Raw genomic sequence first — 21,614 nt, forward strand, 5'->3', positions numbered from 1 at the left:
CGTTTCAGAGATCTCTTCCTGAAATTTTTCGCGTTCTGAGCACTTGAAGTGAATCTACGAATCTTCGAAATTTAAAGAGTTGACTATTAAACAGTTGAACAAAATTGACGAATTTTCAGAATTTAGAGAGTTCTACGGTTCAGAGATCTCTTCCTGAAATTTTTCGCGTTCTGAGCACTTGAAGTGAATCTACGAATCTTCGAAATTTAAAGAGTTGACTATTAAACAGTTGAACAAAATTTGTGAACTTTCAGAATTTAGAGAGTTCTACGGTTGAGAGATCTCTTCCTGAATTTTTTCGCGTTCTGAGCACTTGAAGTGAATCTACGAATCTTCGAAATTTAAAGAGTTGACTATTAAACAGTTGAACAAAATTTGCGAATTTTCAGAATTTAGAGAGTTCTACGGTTCAGAGATCTCTTCCTGAAATTTTTCGCGTTCTGAGCACTTGCAGTGAATCTACGAATCTTCGAAATTTAAAGAGTTGACTATTAAACAGTTGAACAAAATTGACGAATTTTCAGAATTTAGAGGGCTCCACTGTTCAGAGGTTTCTTCTTTAAACTCTCGTCGTTTTCGATACTTGAATAATATCTACGATTTTTCGGAATTTATATCTTCGGGCTCTACTATTGAAAGGTTTCTCTCCTCTCGCAGCATCCTCTGTCGCGAGCCCTCTCGTCACAAGCGTCGCGCGTGATTCCTCCGCGAAGGGCTGTAGCCAGCGCGCCGTCCGAACATTTGGGGTCCCGCTGGTCAATTTGCGGCAATTACCAAGCCGTTGCGACCGGTTAAAGTCAGTTAGCGGCCGAGACGGGAGCACGCTACGCGTCGGCCGAGCAATCTGCGACGAAACTGTACCGTCCCATTCTCTCCTTACATTTTCCCACCACAGTGGCCGACGTTAATGAGCAGTCACGCTGTTTTTCCCTCGCCCGTGAAAATCCTTGACTGCTAGTTTGCATGCGCGATCACACGACGAGCTTCCTCCGCGCTGGAACGCGGCGAACCGCGTAACGCGCGCAGACCTTAACCTTCGCGATAACCCGTCGCCGAGGCGAGCCACGAGAAAGCGTTTCGTAGCCGCATTCTCTGCTTATCGGTGCTTTTCCACGACGCTACGATTTTCTAGCACACGCGCGGGATACGAAAGGGAAGGTTTTTTGGTCCCTAGATCAGCGAGGGATTGATTGCAGTGGAGTTTAACTCTTACGTGGATCATTGGGGCCGTGTCGCGGTCCTGTGTAGCTTTAAACTAATTCTTTAATACGTATCGATGTAATTAGTCGACGATTTACGTAATTATCTCATTGGGCTGCAGAGGAGGATTCATTTCTATTTACCAATTCGGTAGAAATTGACGTTAAATAAAATAATTGATTTGTTGGACTTTCGGGAATACATTTAGCTTATAGCACGCGAAACGTTCCTGCGCAGCTTAGGTTTAACTGAGGAGATCTATTTCTCCCACAAATTTCCTAAGTAAACATATACCATTGCGTATTATATGTTCGATATTACTCGTAAATATAAATCAGCTAATTTGTTTTCACAATTTTTAATACCTTTCTATATTTCCATATTTATTATTTTATAAAACAATCGTCGTGATGCAGAAACTGTTGTAGAGCACTTGAATGGGATAAAGAGAGGTCTTTTTATGAATACGAATGCGGTGCAACTTCTAACTGAAGTTGAAGGGCCACTTAAGAGTTAAGGCCCCTTATTCAGTTTTTGATTTCGTGATTGGAGTAGGATAGGAGGCTCAGACGTCGATTCTTGACTGTGAATTGCCGCGAGGAGGCGAGACGACGGTAGTGTCGGTAGTTGTTCTCGGCTACCAGCTCGCTCGAGCGTAATCGTTACGTAAGGGGGACTTCGCGAGCTAAGAGCCGCGGCCATGTGCTCCGCCTCGTACGAGGGTCAGGACCCGATCGCGCGCAGTGCTCGGGGGGCCCCGCAACCAGGGCGCCGGTTCGCGACCGTTTAACTAGGCCGTCGAAGATGCTCGTCCCTGGCGATCCTCAGTGGAGGTTCGCTCGCGCCGCGATTTCAATTCCGTTCCCCATCGCGCTCTCCGACTGGCCCCAGAACTAGCGCGCAGAGGATCTTAGAAGTTTGAGGCTTCCAGGTGTCGGTCTCGTCCTCGTTGGAGCGTTCCACCGTTTAATCAGCATTGCAGCTAGCTTCATTAACATGCCGGTGCGACAGTAAACCTCTGATGAAGCTAGCTGCGATACCAGCTGCGCCCCGGAACAATACTCCAACAGGACCCACACCATCAAGCTCCAAACGGCGGCAGACTTACCGGCGGAAGACTAGTTGTCGCGAGGCGACAGCCGACACTCCCCGGTTCGCTTGCACCAGGTAGGATTTCTGATTGCAGCGGCGTAGAGCACGAGGATGAGCTGTACAGCGCGCGGCAGCTCGCAGCCCGTGACACCGAGAAGAGCGCGCTGAGGGCGGAGAAGCTGGCCCCGAGCCCGACCGAGCCTCCTGTCCAGCCGGCCAGGATCGAGGTGAACGCCGAGGACGAGCTCGCGGAGGTGGCCCTCGACCTAAACGACAACGAGAGCGCGGCGCTGAGTGCCCAGCCGCAGAAGCCAGCCGCCACCGTCGACAGGGCGAAACCGTTGGCGGTCACCACCTCCACGTTCCGTGCCGCGGCGCCCAAGAAGGAGTCGGCTGGGCCGCAGGACGGCTCGCGGAAGGATAACACCTTCCCGAGACCGGTCCACGCCACAGAGAAAGCCTTCGTCGGGGTGCAAGCGCTCAAGGACTCGCTCGAGGAGTCGCTTAAGGAGAACGAGCAGCCGAAACGCAAGCAGGAAACGGTGGCTAGAGCTCCGTTCATCTTCCAGGTACGTTTCAGGCGCGACGTGAACAACAGTGGCCGACGTGGGTCCAGCAGAAGACCTCCCATAGGGCCCCATTTCAGAAAAAGATTCTTATCTGAACACTGTATTTTATTTTTCTGTACGACTACGCTTAAAGGCTGATTCAGACACGTCGAGTAATTTAGTCGAGTAGCTAGGAATTTAGTAATTTACCATTGTTTTACTAAACTACTTTACTAAATTTTAGTGTTCATACAAGAAAAATTAATAAATTACTCGCTACTCGACTAAATTCCAGTCTTAAGGCTGATTCAGACGCGTCGAGTAATTTAGTCGAGTAGCTAGTAATTTAGTAATTTACTATTGTTTTACTAAATTACTTTACTAAATTTTAGTGTTCACACACGAAAAATTACTAAATTACTCGCTACTCGACTAAATTACTCGACGTGTCTGAATCAGCCTTAAGGCTGGAACAGAAACGGCGAGTAATTTAGTCGAGTAGCGAGTAATTGAGTAATTTACCATTGTTTTACTAAACTACTTAACTAAATTTTAGTGTTCACACACGAAAAATTACGAAATTACTCGCTACTCGACTAAATTACTCGACGTGTCTGAATCAGCCTTTACAAGGAAAGATCCCGAACCCGGAAATTCAAAAAATCTGAGACTTTGTGAATGTATAGGGAATTTCCTTCTGATTACAACGCAATTTTTGTTTGCTGCCCAAATTCACTCTGAGGGGGTGAAGTTGACCCCTTAAATTCCGGTTATTTTCCGATTTTGCGTTATAACTTGTGAATAGTAAAATAATTTCTTTACCAAAAGATAGATTTATATAAAACAATTAACTTCTGTCTTGAAACTTTTTTTCTATCTCTTACAGATTACGAGTTACAAAATAAAATCGGAAAATAGCCGAATTTTCAGGGGTTAATTTGACCCCCTCAGGGTGAATTTGGGCAGCAAACAAAACTTGCGTTGTAATCAGGAGAAAATCCCCTACAAATTTACAAAGTGTCAGATTTATTTTGTATTTCCGATGGGATCTTCCCGTGTTAGCTCGTTTTTTAGTAAACTACCTCTTCATTTCCCCGAAAAAATGGGCCCCTCAGAACGTTTGCCACCAGGGCCTTTTTCCTTAAATCCGCCACTGGGTTCGAGGTTCTTGGAGGAAGCATCTCGTGGCTCATGCTCGTCGTCGGTTGTCTTTTAGGGCAAGCCAGCGATCGAGTACGATCCAGAGGCGACGGTGAGAAGGGACAGGCCGCAGGCTGTAACTAGGCACCTGTTCGCGCCTATCGCCACGCAGCAACAGCAACAGCAGGAACAGATCTCTTGCAGACCACCGCCGCAGACTGCCACAGCGAGCATCTTCGCGCCTCGGACCGAGGACATGAACAAGGGCTTCTTGACTTTCAGCGAGGATCAGCCTGGTCTTACCAGTGGGTATTCGATGAGAGTCTGTGGTCGATTCTTTAGTTGTTGGGCGGCGTTGTTTGTCGTCAGAAGTCGATAGAGCTGGAAGGAATATGTAAGGAAGCTGTGAGGGGTGGAGACAGTGGTGTACGGCGGGCGTGGGTAATCAGGGGCCGAACGCGGTGTACTTTGGGTGTAGGGGACCAGGGGCTCGCTGTCGCGGATTCTGTGCAGCGCATTAGCTAATTTAAGGGGTCTTCCTAGTGTGACGGGTAAAAGAAACTTAATTTTTCGGGAATTAAAAAAAGGAACGAGTATTGAACGTATCCTTTTGCAAGTTTGCAGCTTTATTCTATCGCATTTTGAGACTGTAAAAAAAATTTGTACGTAAAAATATCCATTTATAGCGGAATAGGAGCATCGTGAAGTGACGGCCTTGAAAAATATCAAGCAATTGTAGTTACCTCAAACACAAAATTCAAAGAAATTGGTAGGGACATTCCATGCGAACTCGGACAGATTTTGGAATAAGTTTTCGTAGATTGCTGAAATTTGAATATGGTGTAGTCTTTAGTGATATTTAAACGTACCTCGAAGGATTTTTCGGAATTTTGAAGAAACCTTTGAAGTACGTTTAAATATCACTGAAGACTACACCATATTCAAATTTCAGCAATCCACGAAAACTTACTCCGAAATCTGTCCGAGTTCGCATGGAATGTCCCGGTAATCTGTGGACGTTTGGCTATCGCCTGAATGCATAATGAAAAAATGTTGAGAAACAAAGAAATGCCTTAAAAAAATGTATCGATTTTGGAAAAAAATGGTTATGTTGACCGCAGTAATTCGATTTTGCAAATGCAAAATCGTAGTTCGAATCATAAAGTTACGTCTATGCCTGATATATTTCAAGTGGATCGGGACTTTTGGTTTTTTGGCATTCAGGTCTGGCATTCGGATATAAATGGATATTCTTACTTACAATTTTTTTTTATATCCTCAAAACCTGACAGAATAAAGCTACAAATTTGCAAAAATATACGTGCAATACTTTTCTTTTTTTAATTCCCGAAAAATTAAATCTTTCAGTGGTCACACTAGGAAGATTCCTTATAAATGCACTGAGATGTGCATGGAAGAATTTTTTACCCAGATCAGCATTTGCTAATTTTTAATATATTGCGGTGTCGCTTTGAAAGTAGTTCCCTACATTCCTTCCACTCAGAATACCTTTCACCCACTTTTCAAAGCTTCTGCAAATCCCACGAGGCACTGAGAGCAGAAACAGCCTAACCCACATAAAAAAAAAAAAAATTAATTTCCCCTATTTTATATAATTACTACAGCCTATTGGAGTACATTATCGCTACTAACTCAATTTCGCAAAAAGTATGCGTTAGTCCGTTTTTGCTCTCAATGCCTCGCATTACCTATCCACACTCCCCTTCCGAATTCCCAAGAACTCTGTGTCATGTAGCGTGATAACAGTAAACAGATGCAATACGTAACTCGATGATAACGGGGCCAGAAGTAGGGGAAGCGCATAATGATTCTAAGTCCCCTGTCGACACCGACGGCGTTATTTATCGCCCCGGAAGCGAGCCTCTGTGAAATATCCTCGTCGTCGTGTTTCAGTGCTCAAGGACGAACCAGAGGACCTGACGCATCTAGCGCCAACACCCGGCGACGTCTGCGTGCCCCTGGAAGACACGCCCTTCCTCTCCGACATGCTCGACGAGTTCATCCTCGGTAACGACAACTACTGTCCGCTGCTGAGCCCCGGCGGCGCCCTGGCGCCAGAATTACGATCCACGGACTTTGGGGACGCCCTGAAGGACGCTGACCTCGGGGACAGCTCCAGGAACAAGGGCCTAGGGGATTCCCTGGCCGACAGCGACCCCTTTATGTACGGTGACTCGCCGAGCAGTCCCTGCAGCATGGATCCCAACTCGGTGTCTCCCACACTCTCCAAGTACCGCCAAGTGAGTCCCTAGCACGTCATAGCCTCCCGCGTTCCTTTAATAGAGTGCTTAATGGAAACCCTTTGATTGCAGAGCCCAGAGCGAAGCATAGACTCGCTAGGCAGCCCGACAGGCGGTAGCGGAGCCGAGGGACTCTCAGAGGACGAGATGCTGATGCTGGGTCTCAGTGACAGTATAGCGGACGACGAGCTAGCACTCCGGGCTCCCTACATCCCCATGTCAGACCAGGACGAGGCGCTGGACCTGTTCATTAGCGACGACATGGTGATGTGGAGCCCGCCTCAGATCACGGACAAAAGCTGTCCAAAATGGTACGGATAACGAAGGCAATGCATTAAAGGGACTAGGCAGTCAGATCGCTCGAAAATCAAGTATCTTTTGCGAATTAATTACAAGGAGATGAATACAAATTGTGACTAGTACTTTTGGGTAATGTTTGTTAATACTATAAACAGTAAAAAAAAATTATTTGAATAACATATACATATGTATGAGAGCGCTACAGTTGCCTGATATATAGGTGTTTTTTTTCTGGAGCCGCTGTAATTTTGCAGTGATTCTGGCCGTAGAAATTGAATTGTGAAATATCCTCTGAAAAATGATACTTTGGCCTGACCCAAATTCTGCCCTGAACCTATTGAAAAAGAAAAAAAATCAAAATTATAAAAATGACGGCTGTAAAACGGCAAATTTTAAAGAAACTTGATTTTTCGCCCTGGAAAAGAGCCATTTTATTTTTTTTTTGTCAAAACAGAAGTTTTCACAGACTTACGCTTAGGTTCAGGTCGTAACTAGACATGTTTCACATATGCTGATTTTTTTTCAAATCGACTTGTACCTCCGTTTTTTCACCATCACTGCAAAACGAAGAGGAAATACGATTCCGAGAAAAACACGTTTAAAGTTTCGAAAGAGGAATCAGTTTACCTGCGTGCGCGCAGAAACGGTTTATGACGCGCTCGACCTTTTCAGCTGTAAAATCCTTAATTTCGCGAAGTTTGTCATAAACCAAACGGCATTTTACTCGGGATGGGTGGTACTTTTGAAAAATACAACAAAAAATCGACTTCCTGACTGCCTAGTCTCCTTAAGGGGTTATACTACTTTGGAGCCTAAAAGAGCAACAGAAGGAAATATAGAATTTATTCGTGCACTTCAATCGCTGTACAATAAATGCTATGTTATAGATTTTTCATTTTCTTTATTATTTCCTTCAAAGAATGTTAAAGATAGCTGTTTTTTAAGTCTCCAAAGTGGTGTAACCCCACGTCCCCAAAGATCCATACAGAAACTGTGCAATTTACTATCTCCCGGCAGGATGATAGACGACAAGGAGCAACGACCGTCCGACTCGAGTTTGGCGCAGCTCCTGAAGACCGACCAGATCGTCTCCAGAAAGTACAACGACCACGGAGGAGGTCTGGTGAACCCCGTGCAAGTTCTCGGCCAGATACCCAGGAAAAGTAAGTCTCTTACACCAAACGATCGTTCGCAACGTGACTTATCGTTATCCTTCATTTAGATTCGAGCCTGGACCCCAGCCCATGGGCCTCCAAGCTGGACAGAGCGGCCAAGCGCATACACACCGCCTCGGTGGATATAGGGGCCGAGAACAAGCGCATGAAATGCGACGAGTCCGCTAAACGTGGCAGCCCCCTGGAGGACCATCTGCTTGGCAAGCAGCAGCCAGCGACGAGGAAGTCGGCGAGCATCGACAGCGGTAGCCAGCTCCTCCGTCGTCTGGTATCTCAGCAGACGGTGCCCAGGAGCAACGGCTACTCCACCGAGTCGTTTCCCGTGCACGATCGCCGGCAGAACGACTGTCGAATGCAGGACGACCCGGAGATGGAGGACGACGAGGGCGACGGTGGTGGCGCGGAGGAGGGTGGCGGGGACGACCGGTGTCGTCGAAGCGTTTCGGCCAGCCAGCCCTCGCAGCGGAATAACCCGCCGTGCAGCAGCGTGCTGATGAATCTCCTGGTGTCCGGCTGCGACGTGAGTGCGGGATACGTTTGCTTCGCGAAGCCGAAGCCCTCCAAGAGCATCGCGAGCACGTGAGCAACACGGCCCGCTCGCGTGTCCCCCGCTGTCCCCGGGACATTTGTTGGATCTTCGCGTAGATCGCGAGCGCCGTCGCAAGCGTGCCCTCTCGGCCCTTCCGCGGCTCTAGAGAAACCGGGGGGAAATGGCCGCGATCGCCCGTGCCCCTCGCGGAAGCAGGGCGACGGCTGGCGCGTGCACTCCTCCGAACTCTTGTTCCCAACCCTTCTCTCGTTTTCTACCCGCGACAGTGCACGGCAGCCGGAGAACGAAGGGGTAGCGTCGGTAGGGGCCGATCGCCGCGCGCCGCGGGAGAAGCCATGGATTTTGTACAGAGGCTGGCGAAAGGACGCGAGTCGGGTGACCATAGTAGACGATAGTTTCGCGGGGCGTTTCACGGGCCCTGTGTCAGGGGCACCGATCGGCGAGAGAGCTCGGTGGTCGGACGGTAGATCGAGCGAACGAATGGCCCAGCGTGAAAAGCTGTCCAAGAGTGTTCGGGATGCCTGTTGCGTTCGAGGCAGGGTGAGCAGGTGTCGCTTGATCGTTGTTGGCCCGACCGTGTCTCGCTGTTTAAAGTCACGTTATGTATTCTACTTGAAAGTATATGGAATTGTTGATTGAAGATTGTCAAAATACATTGAACATTGAAACATCGAATCACCAGAACTGCTGCGTTTCGTTTCCTCCTCTCTCATCCCTCCACCCACGGACTATCATCGCTCGGGAACGATACGGCCCCGTTGCTTCGCTCGCGCTTCTTTTTTATGTCGACGACTTGCATAGCGTCAGAGACGGCGATATAAGCAGACGACGCTTTCGCGGTTCAAGAGCTTATCGCGAGTAATAAAGGGGACGTCGTCGATCGTTATCGATGGTATTGGTACCGAGTTTCTTTGGACTTCTAGTTTATGAGGCGATTACGTCGGGAGATATCGGTAGATTGCGTCAAATCCTCTTTGTGGTTGTATTTTATGAAAAAACAATAAAGTTTATTGCGTGTTTCTTAACGATAGCTACGATCCTTGAGCTGTTTTATCGTGGCGAGAGGCTTCGGTGGGAAGTCTCGCAACAGAGTACCAATGATTTGGGATGATTAATTGTGACGTAAATTGTACAGGGGTTTATTTTCATTTTACTGTAGATAGATAAATGTAGCGCGTCATCTTACAAGTCTCAAGCGATAGAGAAAAGATGTCTTAATAAACGTAACGATTTGCATGCTCGAACGTTTCCCATTTTCCTGATCTTTCACACGAAACGCAGCATCCCTTAGGCGGAATGTTTCGCTGAGAAACGAAAGAGAATATGAAAACTTGGAGGGCTAAGGTTCCAAACGAAATAACCACCACTTCGTGCGTTAACAATGTTCACTCGAATAAAACTGATGTTCCACGCATATTCCTTGATCGAGGTCAGCTTCGCCTCGACTTCCCAGTTACCTAACAACTTTATCCTAGCAAACAAGACTTAATCAAAGTACATGCGTGAATATCGAGTCGCTTTTTATATCGATAATCGTTATCAGTATCGTCCGAAGCTTCAGACACTGTTAACTGCGGGGTCCTTTTCAAATAAGACAGTCTGTAGCTCCCAATTGATATCAAAGATACCTACCCTTCTTCCAAGAAGAAGAGGGTTCCGAAACAGGTACAATAGCCATCCTTATATCAATCCCCAGCCACTAGAGTGTCAAGTTCTGAAAAGGTCCCCAGAAAGTTGGTCCCTCGAGCTTCAGAGCCCGATTAACCTACCTCTGCTTCTCTGTTCAGGAGAGCTTGATGGATTCCCGCAACGTGCCGACAACGGTGCTACCGAGGAGCCTAACGTCCCCCCTGAACTTGAACCTGGAGAATCAAATGGTCCCACAGTGTCCCGACTCCCGCGGATCGGAGGGGCCGTTCGACCAGCTGGCCCCGGACTTGGGGAAACAGCTACCCGGTGCGTTCCTGGCGAACGCACCGCTGGTCTCGCCGCCCTCCCCCATGATTCCCTTCGACAGCTTCGACTACGACCCCAGCATGTCGTCCAGCGGACTGCTGCAGGTGCAGCCGGACCTCTTCGGCAGCCTCCTGGATCGGAATCTCGTTTAAACGCTCGCGTTCGACGCGACGACGCGCGGTTGCGATCGAGACCAAAGGGTGGAACAGAAGGAAGACGATTATAGAATATTGAATGAAAGATATTATGATTCGGTACTGGGTTAGGGCAATTAATCGCTAGAACGACGAGCGCCGAACACGATTCGGGGTTTAGAGAATTTTTGCACACGTGGCATTCAGTATGCGCGCAGGGTGTCGCACTCAAACCGATCCACACAGATATCTTCGAGGTAGTTTAATACTTTTTTAAAGAAAGTAAACAGCTGGGCGTTCATGTCTCCTCGGCACCCCAGCTACGAAAAGTTATTACGTAGATTACGACCGTTTCGTAAACCGACTGCAACTATTTTCGATACCGATATTAATTTCCAAGATAATCCCGCGGATCTGTTCGAATGGAGCAGCCTGCATACCGATAATTTCCCATGGGTGAGACCGTGCTACGTATCACCTCGGCCCGTTCAGAAACGGGGCCCGGGGCCTCTTCAACGTATAAGTGCCAATGCATTTCTTGGGATCTAGTTCTTTTTTTTTTGGGGTCTCCTCGTTTCAGCGCGGAATCTTGTCCGTCGCGTGGACCGATTACCGACGTCGCGAGGCGAGAGTTTTACTTTGCAAAGGACGCAGTGTTCGCCGTCTGACGATCGCGCACGGAACGAGTGCATTTATTTGCGCGACAGCGCGCCACTTTTAGTCGGCCGATCGATGTCGCGTCACCTGGAACGCTGAGCCAAATTTATGCGTCACGCGGGGCTAGGGGGAGTGTAGATCGCTCGTAGGTGAAATTGAATAATTATCGTGCAGCACTCGCTCCCGCGATTTCCTGAATGGCGACCGTGGCGGTGTTCGCGACGAGCCACGCGCGATAAAGCTGTATTCCGTCGCGGTTCTCGTCGTCGTTGTTACTGTTTTTTATAGTTTTTAACAATGCCAATCCGATTATCAGTTGTTACTATACGGTATATATATATATATATATATATATATATATATATATATATATATATATATATATATATACATATTTATATATATATATATATATTTATATATATATATATTATATAGATTGTATTACGATTTATCCGATCTATGCACGTAAGCGGAGGAGCGCAATGAATTATACGAATATATACATATGCGTATACACACATCGTATACATATATACATATATTTTTATTATCACTTATTGATACGGTCACCTGTAACGGCATACTAATATTCTGTTCAATTGCTGTCGCCTGTAATCTGTCCTGTAGCGTCACGATTTAATCACCCATTGATACTTGTCTGCGCTGGTATAGATTTAGTACTACTCCACTGGAGGAAGAGTGAAAACGAAACTGCAATGAGACATAATAAATGGTCCTTCTGATGCGCCAGTGCTCGTTTTATACGCCAGGGTGTACCGTTATTTGATGAAATATATGTTTTTTAGTACAATGGAAGAATCTTTGTTTTCTTGAGCGGGAAAGGTAATAGTAACGCGCGGGCTAGGAGCCTCTTTTACGCCATAGGCGAGCTTGCCAAATTGCGCCCTCTATTTATAATTAGCTTTACTACCTGGCTTCTCCCTGAATTTAGATTCTGATTTTATTAAAAATATTTTTCCTTTGTGAAAATAGTCACATTTATGTGGATTAGCCAGCTGAGGCACACTTCGCGACACCAGAGTTTACCGTTCGAAAGTTTTTAGGCGACAGACTTAAACTCTCTGCTTTATATATTAAGATACATTTTCGAGCTTTTTGACGACCTTACTTCCATTTTTTTATCCGCAGCTTAAAACATTTATAGTGGAACTTGTAATATTTCATTTAACCCTTCCTGATCATATTTTATAATCGAAAATTGGTCGATGGGGTTCATTGCATCCCAGCTTCGTTTTTGAGTTAGCATTTTTATATATTTGAATCTTTTTTTTACCCTTCAGTGATAATTGTACATTTGTAATACTCTAATAATCGTTTCCTAGAGCGTTATTCACAGTCGCTACTTATTCTTAAGATCATCATAAGCATTCGGCATCCTTTACTACTTATCTATTTATAGTGCGCATGTGGTGGTGAACGACCGGTGATTGGTTAATGAAAGTGACATATCATCGATAAGAGGCATTGTCTCTTTTATATTTTTTTTTATGGTTAAGTTTGTCGTTGAGTTTGAAACGTTAATATCACAACTTTAACGCATCATAACTTTAAAACGACCACATTCCTAACCTGAAAAATGATATTAAGGGGGTAGACACGTCACGTGACCTGGCCGATTCGGCAGGTCGGTATTACAGCATTTTTTTCTGCACAGAAATGGTAATACCGATAGATCGACGATTACCCGGTGAACGCGAGAGGGAGCTGTTTGCTATTTCTGTATTCTATTCTGAATAAGGAAAGAAATTCTCAGCTGTTCCGTTATACTTATAAAAATTTAAACGGAAAGTCGGCTGGTACTGTAAACGTAGAAAATTCATTGTACATTTTAATTACTTGAAATGTGCTTATGCTACAATATTCTACGTTAGCAGTAAGGAATTCTAAGTGAAAAGGGAAAATAGATGAGGGAATGTCCCCAGAAAATGAAATTTCTTAGGTTAGACATTTTTTTACTAGCAAAGCACCGAAACAGAACATGAAATACACTTATTACACGTCCTCTGCAGAAAGCAGTTATCAACAAACATTATATATGCAAAATTGTATCGAATGTTGAATTGGGCTAGTGAAGATGCGCAGACTGGATGCGCGTGATTATTATGTGGTCGGCTCCTCGAAGTGACAGAAAATATAACCTAAATATACAGCGCGCTGCATTACCCGTGTCTACCCCCTTAAGCAAACTACAAAAAGCACTACCAAAAAATACAAGTTTCAACACCGAAAAAAGGTTTGCCCGAGGTAAAGCTTTAATTTAAAAAATTCCAACCATGAAAATAGCATTTTGCGCCTCAGGCATCTGCCTATTGTTACCTACAGGGACAACCCAAGCCAGATCACGTTGTGAATGAAGATCGCAATGATCCTTTCCAGTGAAAGCCGTTACCAGTACCTTCTCCGATTGGAAAACTTTCTTCGATTCCGCACCCTCTTCTCCTCGTGCAAGATACTGTACCCTGAAACTGTTTACGATCATGCCCCCGTAAAGGTAGCAGCAGACCGGCCCGAGCGGTCCTATCGTAAAGGACTTCACGCCGCGAGCGTCATGCCGCGTTTATTAACCAGCGAGAGGCGTGTATATCGGAACCGTGCGACCTGTCTACGATGACAGGTCGGAAACGATCGACAATTATCCGTCATAAAGCGCACGATACATGGGCCTGGTAAATGCCGTTTACAACTGGAGCACCGTAAAAGCACTGCATTGCACCGTCTTCTCGATGAACCTCGCCGGCCTCGTCGCCCTCGTGCTGGCCATAGTCTGGGCCATCAGGTTCGAGAGGGGCTTCGGTGATTACCTGAACCTCGTCACCCCCGGTGAGTCCTGACTCTCCGCGATCCCCCTTCGCTCCGGGAACGATTTACAATGACGGACGGGTCTAATGGGCGCTTCCAAAAACTCGCCCTAATCCATCTTCGAAAGGCGTTCCGTGTCGGGTGGAGCTGAATGCTAGCCGCGTGTATGGGGACTGTTAGGGTCCGGGTGGATTAACGTTCTACTAATTTAATGGCCTTTATTGGCGTATCGGATTACAGCAAGATTTTAACCCTTAGCTAATTAGAAGTCGCACCTTTAAACTTGTGACGTTTCTTTAATTTCTCGTTATAGGGTAACTGTGCCAGTAGTCGACCATTTAAGGGAAAGCGGGAATTCATGTGACGCGTTGTTATTATTAATAACACTATACTATTTTTACTATTACTATTTTTACTATTACTATTTTTACTATTACTATTTTTACTATTACTATTTTTACTATTAATATTTTTACTATTACTATTTTTACTATTACTATTTTTACTATTACTATTTTTACTATTACTATTTTTACTATTACTATTTTTACTATTACTATTTTTACTATTACTATTTTTACTATTACTATTTTTACTATTACTATTTTTACTATTACTATTTTTACTATTATTATTTTTTAAACGCGTTATTGACAGTTAAATTCTTTAAAGTATCTATCTTTAAAATGTGTGGATGATTTTTTTAATAGTATAACAATTTTTACTTAAAATATCTAAAATACCCAGAACGTCCTTTTTACCAATAGTCAGCCAGTAAAATCCTAACTACAGCCTTTCATATGGCAGTAGTCAGCCAGGTTCTTCTATCAGATTATATATGTATTTGCCACCCTATAGTATAGTTATTGTTAATCATCAGAATGTTAAGTGGTTCAAAATTCACGATGTGTGTACTTAAAATTGAAAAAAAAATTTCTGAAAATTCTAATGATTTAAATAACATCGGCCGACTACTAGACCAATCGTCTAGTCGTCAGCCGCTTTGTGTTTTAGACGACCGACCACTGGTTTTACAATAATTTTGGCGGCAAACAATACAAACGGATGATTCAGGAAAGTGAGCTTAATTGTTTGGTAAATACGTTCTGATTATAAGTTGGATTATGGCGAGTGAAATGTAATAAACAAATCGCTAATGTTCCTATATTTTTATATTAATTAACATTTTTTTTCGGCGCGGGGACACCAAGGAACTAAGCTACTCAAAATCGCAACAGAAATCGGTCATTGGCTCTGTCAGAAATCGAACTTGAATGACGGCTGGGGTGAAACGCACCCCGCGACTAATTACTTAGTACTTAATTAAGGGTTAATGGCATTGGATTCGCGTGACCGGTGTCGATTGTATGGGCGGGTTAACGAGCAGGTGACGGTTACGTCTGGGCGACGGTGATCATCTCCGCCGCTGTTCTCTGCTCCCCCGCCTACTTCCTGGGCATCAAGTCGTGGCTGTACATGAGGCCGGAGCCAGGTAGATGCGACCTGGAGGATCAGCTCAGGGTGGACGGGACTGTGGATCCTCGCGACGCGAATCGACTACTGTTTCTACACGTGGTCGCCTGTTTGCTGTCGGGCTTCCTCGTGGCGATCTTGAACGCGACTTACTTGGCGCTGCTGAGCGGGTTTCAGCAGAAGAGTCGCGATGGCCTGATCGAGGCGATTGAGAAGTATAGCAGCGACGTCGCGGTGAAGGCGCGAGTAGATGCTGTTCAAACCGAGTTGGAATGTTGCGGAGATAATAGCTACCAGGACTGGTTCCGCGTGCCGTGGTTGAAGCTGTCGATTGAAGGGCCCGAGGACGCGGAACAGGGCCCTCGACTGGAAGGGCAGTGGGTATAGTCGAACCAATTGCTCTTTAGTCGAGTGTAATGTCCAGGCAGAGTTGAGGTGTAGGGTAGAGTAGAGATTCATACACTTGTTACATCATTTCTATGTTATATAGTAACTTCATTGGTATGTACAGCATTTTCACAGAGTTCATAATGCCCACGTTATTCGCACAGCGTTCCTGTGTCACTGATAATACATTGCTGTATTATACGTATACTGTTTTTACTCCATTCTTTCCACCTTTTCTACACTACCCTTATGACATTACTCATATGAAATAAACACATATGAAAAAGAAATTTTGTATCTTCTTGGCATATCTCGGTATATCCCTCCCCCCCTTAACTTTGTAAAAAATAGTCCTCGAATATAAAAATTACAATTTTTTTTCTTCGCCCTCGAGAATAGAAAGTGTTTGAGAAGGATTTAAACTTTCAAAATCTGAAAAATAAAAATATTTTTACTTTTTTAGTTTTTTAGACTTTTTTCGAAAACCGTCTGTCGCACGAGGAAAAGTAATACAGCAGAAAAGATGGTCCTTATCTGGATCTACAACTTTTGTTTGACATATTTTTTTATGTAATCAGTAACTAGGAGGATATTATGTAAAATCTAGTTTGGGAGCTGTTAAATAATTATTTAAATGTTCAAGGGCTCAGGGGAACCTTTTCCCGTTATCCGAAGGGGCTCAAACTTTACATAGATTTGTCTTTTATTATTTGGAACTATTCTGGGCAGGGTGACGCGGAGAAAATTCAAATGTCGAAAATAAAAGCCACCCTAATGATCACCTATATACAGCAGCGGACGAAAAAGTTACCCTCTTCGATCCACTCTACTTCTATTATTTTTTAACACCAACTCAAACCTGCAGCAAGTGTCCAATATACACAATCCGATAGGGAATTAAAAGCTGTATAAAACCCAGTCAAAGTTGAATTTATTTAACTGACAAACAAAAAACGCGATAACACAACAGTAAACAAAAACAAAGCACTTTTAAAGCCGAAAAAAAGGGAAAGTAATCAACTTTTGGGAAAGTAGTAAAAAACGTAATATTTTGTGGGGGCAGCTTTTGCTTTCAGGAGCGTCTAAAAAGTTAGCAAAAGTGGAAACTGAGTTGTCCCGTTCAATGCCAAATAAAACAGTTCTTTGTTACTTAAATAAATTCAACTTTAACTGAGTTTTATACAGCTTTAAATTCCCCATTAGAATATGTATATTAAACACATATTACAGTTCCAAGTTGATGCTAAGGAATAAAAAAATACAACATCGAAAAATGATAACTTTTTTGTCCGCTACAGTAGGTTGGGAAGTGTGGGCTAGATTGCGAGGCATGGATTATAAACTGTGAATTGTAACCAATAGGACAGGCATAGTTTAAGAATGCTGCACTTTTACACACTTCACCCGCCTGTATAATTTACCTGAACGTAGATCCGACGAATCATCATTGATCACTGTTCTTCAACGTAGAATGCGCGATAACACTATTGAATTCTGGCGAAGTCGATATTTCAGTTCAAGTGACTCGAACTCTCATAAGACATTAGGTCTATCCTATACCCCGTCTGTGATATAACAATCCACCTTATACTTACTTCCAATCATTTGTCCTTCTATGCTCGATACGAGCACTCGCTGAAATCTGTCCACCTACGATATAATCATCCATTGATTACTTCCTATACAGAAATAATCCCCACAGAGCTTCCTTTGAGAGGAGCCAGTTTCCTCCAACGACAAAGAACTCAAACATCTATTCTCCCGCATCCCCCACTTCAACTCAGCAATCTCCAGTTCCGTTAGGCCCTCTAAAACCTCACCCCCCGAAATTCTACGTTAAAGGCCAGAGCCGGAGGATCGTGAAGAGGAATCGTCAACGCCCATGGACGTGCCCTTTTCCTGCTGCTCCAACGACATACCGAAACCCTGCGTTCATCACGACATCCTGAACCCCAGTGCCGTGTACGATTACAATCCCAAGCATCTGACAATCGCCACCCTGGGCTGCAGGTCCAGGATCATTAGTCGCGGGGAAACTATTAGGACATTCCTGGCAGGATACTTGGCCCTTTTGTCCGTCTATCAGGTACCGAGGAGATTTTCCCTGTAGATCTCTCTAGCAAAACCAACGAGGTCCAGTAACAGAGAAGAAGTAGGAAGTGGGTGAAAAGAAAAGAAGCTGAAAAAGATTAGGATTTAATATTTCCGTTGATTAATAAATAATAATAATAATAATAATAATAAATAATAATAAATAATAATAATAATAATAATAATAATAATAAATAATAAATAATAATAATAATAATAATAATAATAATAATAATAATAATAATAATAATAATAATATCTTGGGGGAGCTGAATCGAAGGGATAAAAATATTTTTAACCCTCGAGCGGGCGCGCTTTGTGAACTCCGTTCACCGATCTGCGTATTTCCTTCATTAGGTCTCGGTTAGACAAACATTCTCTCCGCGCGATCGTGGTGTGTTTCAAGAACCCTATGATGCTTGTGCCAGTTGATTTTCATTTTTTGATGTTAAAAATGTTTCACATATACTATTTTTGTGTTTTTTAAATAAATTTACTGCATTTTTGGATACACTGCTAATATTTTCCCATCACATTTAATTTAAGTTACCACTGTCAACAGAGAAACCGTTTCTGAAGTGTAATATACAAGGGGGCTGAAATGATTATTTTCAACTGATGAACTGAGTTCACCGCGCGTCTGCTCGTGTACCTCTCACTGGCGCGCCCGCCCGAGGGTTAAGAAAAATTTATTCCATGCAATTTCAGTTAATACAAGTTCAATAAAATTCTTTAGGCGATTATAAAAATTTATTTCTAAAATGAAATCCAGCTTCCTTTTCTTTCTACAAAGCTCTTGAATTACTTCAGTCGTGGTCACGTTAAAGGGGGAGGCCTACCTAGAAATTTTCGAAAAACCGATTGCTCGATTTTTATATTTTCTTGAAGTAGGACCTTTTGGAATTATTCCATGAAAGTGTCAAGTTAATCCGAGCAAAATTGACAAAGTTACATGCGTGTAAGTAGGTAGGTGTTCCTCGGTGTAGCGTTCACACCCAAAACATTAAACGCGTTTTCCTTAGAATCGCGTTTTCAAAGTCGGACATAACACACGTAACTAAAAAATGAATGAACCGATTTACTCGAGGCTTTGCAGGCCTATTTTAGGGTTAAAAATCTAAGGGCTATCGGGAGCCTTTTCTCTTTCTTGGCCTAGATTTTTTTTTCACTCAAGAAAAACGAGCGATTCTTTGCCAAATATCGATGCTTCAACTTTGCCACAGCCGCCACTTTGTCTCAAAATAATTTTTCTAAAATCGGGCCCGGTACGCCTAGATAATTTCATATATTGTCTAAAAAAAAATCGAATTTTCAATTTTGTTTAATAATAAATGTGTATCGGGTTTTCTAGAAACAATTCCCAAAGCAGCATGTTGTTTCGACTGTTCTAGGTAGTCCTCCCCCTTTAGTCTTCTTTTTCCTTTGGGGGTGGCAGGGCTGCTTGGCCCCCTCCGGGTGCGCCGCTGTTCTGCATGCACCCTAGACTCAAGAAGTGACTAAATTTAAAATTACGTAAACGCCACTGGCTCCATTATTCCTCATCTCCAGGTGGTTCTGTCGTTCTTCTCCCGTCTGCTGCACACTGCGCACAGCAACGAGCTGTACATAGGACCCCAGAAGCCTCGTTACTACGTGTGGATATTCTCCAAACCCGACAATTTTCCCGCCACCGTGCCAAGAAGAAGCGAACAATCTCACCCCCTCAGCCAACGGTCTACTCGATCCCCAGCTTCCACCGCTTCAGAAGCCCCCGACGAAAGAGAGGGAATCGACACGCCAACGAAACGCCATCGACGCAAACCTAGGAGCCTAAAAGTCCTACGCAGGATCCGCTCGAAAATCAGCTCTGTTAAATCGAAAAGTTTCCCCCTCCTCAAACCGTCCATGTTGTTCCAGAAGCCTCACAGTAAGCAACGAAACACCTACCGAACGAAAGACGAAGAGGACGAGGAACCAGAGGACCAAGAAGAAGAAGAAGAAGAAGAAGAACGGCTCAGCGACAGCCGAAGGCTTCTACCGACTCCCACAGAATCCGACCTCGATCTGAAGGACGATCCCAGCTCGGATCCTTCTTCCCCGGACGATGCAAACGACGATGACGACTCCTCGACAGCAGACCTACCGCCACCACCACCCCCTCCGCCGTTCGTAGCGAGCCTGGACATAGAAAACGAGGACCGAGGTCCCATAGACGTGCCTTCGAAGCAGTCCAACACGGAGATCGATATAAATACCGCGTTCAGGGAGAGAATAATGGCCAACCAGAATTCCGGGAGGCGCATAAAGGTGCTGGAGAGGTTTGGCAAGCTCTGGGAGCGCGGCACACAGCGCAGGAAACGCGGAGGAGCTGACTATTCCAGCAGCGAGCACTCGATCAGGTCGACTCGCTCCAAAAGACGATCTCAAGCGGAGCTGATCTCCACAGACGTTTACGACAGATTCCGTGGAAGTCTTCAGCATACCCTAGCCAGAAGGCAGAGCATTCAAGTCGGAAGAGGGTTGAAGAATGCCTGCCCGGAAAGTTGGCCAAACGTGGACGTAAGAAGGAGCAATCTCCTAGCGAGGCTGCGCTGTAACAATGTTCCTCCTTCTTATCGCTTGCTCGCTAATTGCGAAGTTCAGAGGCGGCCAGCCCCGCAAACGACCCCTTTGCCGCCGGGAAATGCCACCCCGTTGCCTCGGAGGCAGTGCAGCATCTGCAACCGTCCTGTTCAACGAAGTCCAGTATCTTCAAGCCAGTCTCTTGTTGATCAGGAAGGTGGAGGAGCGCTTGCCTCGACGCGCTCTAGAAGGCTGCCCGCTGTACTCTCGCGCGGCAGGGCGCGCTTCGGAAGGGATTATTTACCGAGGAGTAGATCTAATCTCCCTTCGACGCCTGTGGAACGCAGCTGACTCGACGCTCTGGGGTGGCCTCGTGCTTGGAACTTGTAAAAATGTAAATATATGTAGGGAATACTTGAATAGGGATGGTGGGGGTTGCGAGGGAGTAATCGAACGGTTGCAATTAAAAAATTGGGGATTTTGGCTCGAGGGTCCATTCTACTTTGCTGGTCAAAAACGAGACTATTTTTCATGAATTTTTTTCAAGAACTAATGAAATTATTTTAATATTTCTCTTTTTCCTTGAATGTTTATTATTCCTTGCAGTGTGAAATTGTATTTTTCATATTTCCCAGATGTAATTATAAATGTTTGGATTTAAGTCACAAGGTTTGTGCCTTAGAGAGAACGTGGAAGTCTCTGCGGAAGTCCTCCTCCTCGTCGTCAAAGTGATCCAAAAATAATAAAGATAGAATCATTATGTCCTATAGGGGTGTACGCATAGAGTGGACTAGAATTATTGATTTATCAACAGGGGTTTCAAAATGACGGCCTTGTGAAGAAAATGTGCCGGATTTTTTTGCCTATTTTTCGGTGCTTTTTGTGCATGGAACAAAAACTATTTTCGATATCTAGATGATTTTACCCTACTTTATGCGTACACCCCTATGGGACGTGATCATTCTATTTTTATCATTTTTTAACCACTTTGAGGCCGAGGAGGACTTCCGCAGAGGGCCCGTGTTCTCACTGAGGTACAAACATCGCGACTTAAATTGTAATTATACTTTGGAAATATGAAAAATGCAATTCTATACAGCAAGAAATAATAAAGACTTAACAAAGAAACATTAAAATTCGTAAATTAGTTAAAAAAATGTAATCAGGAGAAACAGGCCTCTTTTTCGACCGGGCAAAGTAGAATGGACCCTTAATTGGTTTCCTTGAGCTCACCGTTCGTGGAATTTCTGATTGCAAGCGCTCGAGCGCCGCCGCGATGTAAGCTG

The 21,614-nt window shown here is 44.5% G+C and overlaps 2 protein-coding genes across 4 annotated transcripts in view; both read left to right on the forward strand.

Annotated features, from left to right (window-relative positions):
• The window catches only part of Sima (HIF-1 transcription factor component sima), a 53,175-nt gene extending 41,348 nt beyond the window's left edge, over positions 1 to 11,827 (forward strand). For 2 of the 3 annotated variants that reach the window (XM_076811095.1, XM_076811094.1), the window contains exons 8-14: positions 2,387 to 2,861; positions 4,057 to 4,285; positions 5,895 to 6,241; positions 6,314 to 6,552; positions 7,559 to 7,704; positions 7,764 to 8,236; positions 10,054 to 11,827. In XM_076811095.1, the coding sequence (XP_076667210.1) occupies positions 2,387 to 2,861; positions 4,057 to 4,285; positions 5,895 to 6,241; positions 6,314 to 6,552; positions 7,559 to 7,704; positions 7,764 to 8,236; positions 10,054 to 10,374 (2,230 nt within the window). In that variant the 3' untranslated portion in view covers positions 10,375 to 11,827. Of the gene's footprint in view, positions 1 to 2,386; positions 2,862 to 4,056; positions 4,286 to 5,894; positions 6,242 to 6,313; positions 6,553 to 7,558; positions 7,705 to 7,763; positions 8,942 to 10,053 lie in introns of those variants that run through there. The other variant, XM_076811096.1, reaches the window with a different exon arrangement.
• A 1,353-nt stretch (positions 11,828 to 13,180) lies between these two features.
• On the forward strand, positions 13,181 to 21,495 carry LOC143367997 (uncharacterized). Its single transcript, XM_076810290.1, has 5 exons — positions 13,181 to 13,861; positions 14,150 to 14,196; positions 15,221 to 15,686; positions 17,539 to 17,782; positions 19,336 to 21,495. Exons 1-5 carry the CDS (start codon positions 13,695 to 13,697, stop codon positions 20,677 to 20,679), a joined length of 2,268 nt encoding a protein of 755 aa, XP_076666405.1. The 5' UTR covers positions 13,181 to 13,694; the 3' UTR covers positions 20,680 to 21,495.
• The last annotated feature ends 119 nt before the right edge of the window (positions 21,496 to 21,614 follow it).

Source organism: Andrena cerasifolii, chromosome 4 (genome assembly GCF_050908995.1).
Source record: "Andrena cerasifolii isolate SP2316 chromosome 4, iyAndCera1_principal, whole genome shotgun sequence".
Taxonomy (NCBI): domain Eukaryota; kingdom Metazoa; phylum Arthropoda; class Insecta; order Hymenoptera; family Andrenidae; genus Andrena; species Andrena cerasifolii.

Coding starts and splice junctions, on each gene's coding strand:
- LOC143367997 (XM_076810290.1), top strand. CDS start 13,695: ATGGGCCTGGTAAATGCCGTTTACAACTGGAGCACCGTAAAAGCACTG. Junction 14,197..15,220: donor AAGGGAAAGCGGGAATTCAT/GTGACGCGTTGT, acceptor CGGGTTAACGAG/CAGGTGACGGTTACGTCTGG. Junction 15,687..17,538: donor GGCCCTCGACTGGAAGGGCA/GTGGGTATAGTC, acceptor TCTACGTTAAAG/GCCAGAGCCGGAGGATCGTG.